Below are 6,839 nucleotides of genomic sequence, written 5' to 3'. Positions count from 1 at the left end.
ATGTTTGTAAAATATAGTAAGAATATAGTAAGAAATATAGTAATTGTATATGTTAACCACCTTTACTGTTAGCAGATACTGCTGTCTTACCCACCACGTGTCATGGATATATTTTATAGTCTTAAACCACTTCGGGTCTTACCTTTTAACATTTAGAATGTTTCATCTTTATTTTGAAAACAAGAAGTGTTTACTTCCGGCTACATTTGTTCTTATGCAGTAGCTTCCTAGGACCAACGACAGCCAGAGTGGCGCCGCTAGCGAGCTACAAGAGGCAAGCGAGGACATCAACTTAACCTTTATTTTTAGCCCAGAATATACAGTCCCAGGCTTTTTTAAACTCAAACCGGAATTCAATAACTGTTGCTTTATGTCATTAGGTCGTTTATGACCTACCATTGTCTCTATACAACTAAAAACTTCACTTTGATGTGAGAGTTTATGGTTCAAGTCTACTGCATCCAAACAGAAAAGCTAGAAAGCTTGTTTTCCAGATTTGCTCAGCATTACAACACAAAAGCAACATGACAGGCACTGACGGCCTCTATTCGAAATAACAATAAACAAAGAAGTAAAATACAGCCCAAATATGAATGAACTTTCTTGGTCAGTTTTACACTCAGTTGCCAGTTTATTAGATAAGTTATACCTGGCTACAACTTACAACTTATGCAATCTGTCATGCAGGTCCATGTTAAGTATTTGTCTAATATTTGTACCATTTGAGGTGAATAGAATACTACAAAGACCTCTCTGTACAACGCTAAAGGACTCATCAGCATCACAAACTGTAGCCTCCAAAATGTCTCTGCAGTTGAAGCAACACTTCTCTAAAACAGTTTGATCTAAACTTGCACGTTATCCTTTTTTTCAGATCGTGTCACCTTTTTTCCCGATGCTAAGAGGCTTGTGGTGACATCTGTCTCAACTGCAGCTGAATTACTGTGAAGATTGTCTCTCCTACGGCCTCCTGACAAAGTGAGACTGGGTCAACATCATAAATATTTATATATATTCCCAGAAAGTGCGGTCAGACACAGAAGTCAAGATGTCCATCACCAACACTCCTACCAGCAATGATGCCTGCCTGAGCATTGTGCACAGTCTGATGTGTCACAGACAGGGTGGCGAAAGTGAGACATTTGCCAAGCGGGCCATCGAGAGCCTGGTGAAAAAACTGAAGGAGAAAAAAGATGAACTTGACTCCCTCATCACAGCTATCACCACCAACGGGGCCCATCCCAGCAAGTGTGTGACCATTCAGAGGACACTGGATGGGCGACTGCAGGTAGGACGATACAGTTATCTGTCTTTAGTGTTGACAAGCTCAAGTAAATAATACATCTGTTACCGTTTGGAGATTTTTGGTTGAAAAACAACAGAAATGTTAGTGAGCTCATTTCCTTTTTTCCGATAAAAAATATTTCTGTTTTAGCTCTGACATGTGAGGTGAGAAACCTGTCAAATTAAACATTGCAAGCTGTGATTTTTTTTTTTAAATGCAATTGTTATTACGTTAGGACTACAATTATATATAAGATCTGGAAAATTATTTAGTGAAAAGGATGTGAGATGATTCAGAAAATCTCTCTTAGACCAAAGTTGTGCTGGAGCCAATATTTTCACCGTTTGTCTAGTCGGCACTAGGTGTTCACCATTACAACAAGCTTTATTCCAATAACTGACACCACATTTGACCTGAATTTACAAATTCTTTCTCTCTGTGGTTGTTTTTCCCCAGGTGGCTGGACGTAAAGGCTTCCCTCATGTAATCTATGCCCGGCTGTGGCGGTGGCCAGACCTGCATAAGAATGAACTGAAACATGTCAAATACTGCCAGTTTGCCTTTGACCTAAAGTGTGACAATGTGTGTGTCAACCCCTATCACTATGAGAGGGTGGTGTCTCCTGGCATAGGTGAGCACGGAGAGCTTTTCAGTGAGTTAACTTTTTGGGTGCTTCAAAATTGGTTTAAATGTGTGTGTGTATATAGGCCTCAATAGAACCCATTTAGATTAACAACTGTAAGAAATTACACTACAAATATTTAGTCCTCTTTTATAGCACACTGAAGAGAATTTACTTGTTTTGGGCTAAAACATGCAGAATTACCGGTGTGGTCCTGTAACTTTACTTAAAATCATTACACTAATGTGACTTTCACATATTGGCGGTATTGCACAGTGCATGTACCTTGCATGTTTAGTTATTCCCTTTGTTGTAGATTGGTATCGTCAGGAACAGGTTCTACCTCTTCCTTCTTTTCCTTGATCCACAGACCTATCAGGACTGACACTGACCAGTTCTGGTCCCAGCTCTTCCCTGATGGTTAAGGATGAGTATGATTTTGATGGGCCCCAGAGTTTGCCCTCAATCGAGGGAGGGCACTCCATCCAGACCATCCAGCACCCTCCATCCGCCGGCTGCCCGACCCCCTCTGAACCATTCGGAACCCCAAACCTGCTCCCACCTGCTGAGGCCTCCACCTCGGCCTCATCATCGGCCTTCCCTGCCATTGCTGCTGGTTCAGGCAGTAAGATCCAGTTGTAAAATATTCCTGTGTGCCTGTCCTTGTGTCCGTGTATGTTTGTACATTCAACATGTGTCTGTATTGACCAGTTAAAGACTTTCTTGTCTCATTTTAAATGTTTTTGGACATGTTCACTTAAAAAAAAAAAACTCTCTGTGGCTCTTCTTCTCTCCTAGATGCCAGCTCAACCTGGTCCAGAAACAACAGCTTCACATCCAACATACCCCACCACACCAACGGCCATCTACAGCATCACCCTCCTATGCCACATCCGACACACTACTGTAAGTACACACCGGCACTATAGGTGTAACTTACTCCACGGACTTTATTGCATACTTGGGGGGAAAAAAAAAAAAAAGATTGTGCAAAGTGGGTGATCTCTGGCCATTACTTTCTGTTTCTCTCAGGGCCGGTGCATAATGAGCTTGCCTTTCAGCCTCCAATATCCAATCATCCAGGTGAGAACACACAATCCACAAGTACATAAACCCTGGACAGAATTTTTAGGCCTGGTATATTAGAAAACCGTTGGAAAAGTATATCTTTATTTCAAAATTTTAGCCCAAATTTGGATTATTCACAGATTACTGCCCTTGTTGGCTATCATCCTTGCTAAATGCAGGTTTTCTCCTTTCAACTGCTTCTAAAAGGGAGATTAGATGAGCTAGAAAGCTGTGTTAATATGCTTTGGGTGGGTAGTTTACACGTTTATGTTATAGCATGAAGTGCTGATTAAACAAATTGATTTAAAATATAATAGATATTTGTTTAAATGTTGCATCATTTCATATCTATAACTTGAAAACTAAAGTTTCATATTGCCGTGAACATTTCCCATTCATGACATAAAACCATTGACTTCAGGTTCTCGCCTCTGTTTCAGCTCCTGACTACTGGTGCTCCATTGCCTATTTCGAGATGGACGTTCAGGTCGGGGAGACGTTTAAGGTGCCCTCCTCTTGCCCCACCGTGACTGTGGATGGCTATGTCGACCCCTCAGGAGGAGACCGGTTCTGCTTGGGCCAGCTCAGCAACGTACATCGCACTGAGGCTATCGAGAGAGCAAGGTAAGGACAATATTTAGAGCAAAGCCATTAAAACCATGCTGCTAATGTACTTTCTGAAATAACAGCATTCTTAAATGGAGAAAGAATCATCCAGAGATTTTTTTTTTAAACCTCTTCTTTACATGTGGTTCCTTATGTTCTTTTCTGTTTATTTAGAAATACCTTGTGGGTTTTCTTTATACCACTTGTGGTGCTGTAGAACAAAGTTTCATGAGTTGTTTGTATCTGTCAGTCTATCGGCATGTTCACAAGGATGCAGAGGATGTGAAAACATTTTGGGCGACTGACGTGAAACACATTGGTGCTATTCTACCTCACATTCTCTCTGCCTACTGTCTTCTTTCCTCCCTCCCAGGCTTCACATTGGTAAAGGGGTTCAGCTGGAGTGTAAGGGCGAGGGAGATGTGTGGGTGCGATGCCTCAGTGACCACGCAGTGTTTGTTCAGAGTTACTACCTGGACAGAGAGGCGGGCCGAGCCCCCGGAGACGCTGTTCACAAAATCTACCCCAGCGCTTACATCAAGGTAAGCGAACGGGTCACTGGGATGTAAAAAGAGGACATAGCTCAAAGTTGACATTTCATGTAATCAATGTTGTATTTTTTTCTGCAAGATCCCAAAATCCATTTCCATTCAGTCTCCTCCGGCATTCTGCCCTTTTTTTAATATTGTTTTTTATTTATTTATTACAGTACTATGTTACATAAATAGTTCCCCATACGACCACAGTTTCTCATCTTTTTCACTCTTGCCTATCCTACACACACGAGTAGAAGTTGATGGTGGATTTTTTTTTTCCAAGGCCGATGAGTTTTTCTGAAATAGAGAATTGCTCTCTGACAAAGGAACAATTCTGATTTAGTCTACATTGACAATGTAATCTGTGTCCATATTTACTGTTATCCTGTGCAGGGGGCTGATTGCTGCTGAATGTAGAGTGTTTAAAAGTCTCTTCTTTCCTGCCAGGTGTTTGACCTCCGGCAGTGCCACAGGCAGATGCAGCAGCAGGCTGCTACAGCTCAAGCAGCAGCTGCAGCCCAAGCGGCCGCAGTGGCCGGGAATATACCTGGACCCGGATCAGTTGGAGGAATAGCTCCAGCTATTAGTAAGTAAAATACAGATGCACTTTCACACATGGAGACCATGGGACGTAAAGGCAGTATGGTGTGATGTACATTTTACTGCCAGTGGGCAGTGTGTGTGAGCTATGTACTTGCATATGTAAAGAATGGCGAAAACTAATTAAATGTTAAAGAAGAACATGGTTCTATTGATTGTTATTGGATGATAAACATTTGTTTGTGTTGGCTTCATCGCTCAAAAAATGAAGCTGAAAGTTCTGCATATAGTGTTTTACTCTTTAGTTGTTACTTTCACATAAATCTTTTTTGTATTGGAGACAAGTGGTTAATAGAAGGGCAACAACTATTTTCATTATCAAATTAATCTGACAGTAACTTTCTTGATTGAACGCTTAATGATTTACTTTTAGTTTTATTTCTGAAAATTGCTTCGGTCCAAAGATTTACCGTTTACTGTCATCAAAGTCTGAGAAAATCAGCATGTATATATTCGTGTTAGAGGCTACAATCATTACATGTTGCCTAATAACTGAGTAGAGCTATTAAAATATGAATTAAAAACATTGTCAATTGCCAATTAATTTTCAATAAATATACTAATTATTTCAGCTCAAGTTAATAGTAGTAAATCAAACTTAATTGTTTTTTTGAATCTTGGGTTTATTCAATTCAATATTCCATCACATTTGAATTGTTGGTGCAACACATGCAGCACACTGATCGCGTCTCCCTCTCCTCTGGTTCCCTCAGGTCTGTCGGCAGCAGCCGGTATCGGAGTCGACGACCTCCGGAGGCTGTGTATTCTCAGAATGAGTTTTGTCAAGGGCTGGGGACCCGACTACCCCCGCCAGAGCATCAAGGAGACCCCCTGCTGGATCGAGATCCACCTTCACAGAGCTCTACAGCTACTGGACGAGGTTCTGCACACTATGCCAATAGCGGACCCACAACCTCTGGACTGAGCGCCACACTGCAACACACAGTGGCAATGGAAAGTCTTCCTCAGTGAACTGTTGTTAGTGGAGAAGCCAGTGAGACAGCTGTGACACCGACGCTGTCTCACATGGACAACAAAAAAAAGAGACAACTTTCAGGTGTGTTTGAGACATCTTTGGCACTGTGGCTGCTACTTTTGCTTCTTCTTTTTTTTTTTTTAAAGCAAGAGTGACACGAATATGAGCCAAAGCCATATATCAAAGATATATTTATCTTTTTATTTTTGATAGATGGCTTTGATTTGCGATGACTGGAATGATCAACTCTCGGACAAGTAAAAGACACTGATAACTATAGTTACAAAGCACTACAACATGCACATAGATGACCAGCAGATCCCATGAAACTGGAATGTACAGCGCCAACTCCGTCTCCAACAACCGCCAACTACTGACAGAGATCGGATTCAGTGAACGATGAACAAACATCTAAGTGCTGTGCAGCTGTGGAATGAGATGGCTCTCATGTCCAGTGTCCGGGCACCAGAGTTTTGCTGGTTTTTCTATTGTGTCGGCTTCCACTCCAGCTGCTACAGACCTGGTATGACAAGCAAGTTCAGCCAACTGTCAGGCTGAATAGAAAAACCACAACAGTCTACGCCATCGCCGCTCGACATCTCTCTGGTTGCTGCCTCTCGGATGATGGAAAAAGGTTGGATCAGGTTTTACCAGACACCCACAGCCATCCACGAATATCACAGTGAGGGAAACAACAAGCGCCACGTCTAAAGCTGCCTCTGAACTGAAACAAGGTCAAGTAAATGGACTCTTCTAGGTCAGGTATTGTCAAAGTATGGGTTTGGACCTTCAAATTGGTTGAGGGCCTGGTGGGTTTCCAATGACGAACCCCCACCCCCCTTCTCAATTTAACAAGGTTTTGGAGCAAAGGAAGATCCCCGTTGAGGTTTTGAATACTAGCCTTCTTGACCATCATGACATACAAAGTTGAACTGCCCATTGATGATACAATATATCTGTTTTTACTGACTTACTGTCATTATATCATTTCTTGGCTCACTCGAACTAAGGTGATGACAAGATGCTCATTCAGCATTGGTCACTTTGCACCATGGTCGCCTCCCACCTGTTCCAGGAAGACGCCCTCTTTTATGCTGCCATAGAGGATGAAGCTCCCACACCTTCGTCTGCAAACTCCTCGCATTT

The 6,839-nt window shown here is 42.0% G+C and overlaps 1 protein-coding gene across 1 annotated transcript; it reads left to right on the top strand.

Moving 5' to 3' along the window:
• Nucleotides 1-1,048: 1,048 nt before the first annotated feature.
• Nucleotides 1,049-5,642, top strand: LOC306740268 (mothers against decapentaplegic homolog 4-like; the record flags this gene model as incomplete). Its single annotated transcript, XM_079222370.1, has 9 exons — nt 1,049-1,288; nt 1,742-1,916; nt 2,278-2,532; nt 2,706-2,813; nt 2,940-2,990; nt 3,416-3,599; nt 3,955-4,123; nt 4,565-4,703; nt 5,431-5,642. 9 exons carry the CDS (start codon nt 1,049-1,051, stop codon nt 5,640-5,642), a joined length of 1,533 nt encoding a protein of 510 aa, XP_079078496.1.
• Between the last annotated feature and the right edge of the window lie 1,197 nt (nt 5,643-6,839).

The sequence above is a fragment of the Taurulus bubalis genome (genome assembly GCF_910589615.1).
Source record: "Taurulus bubalis genome assembly, chromosome: 8".
In the NCBI taxonomy this organism is placed as follows: Eukaryota; Metazoa; Chordata; class Actinopteri; order Perciformes; family Cottidae; genus Taurulus; species Taurulus bubalis.
Note: the sequence above shows the minus strand (reverse complement) of the source record. Positions and strands in the feature narration are given on the sequence as shown.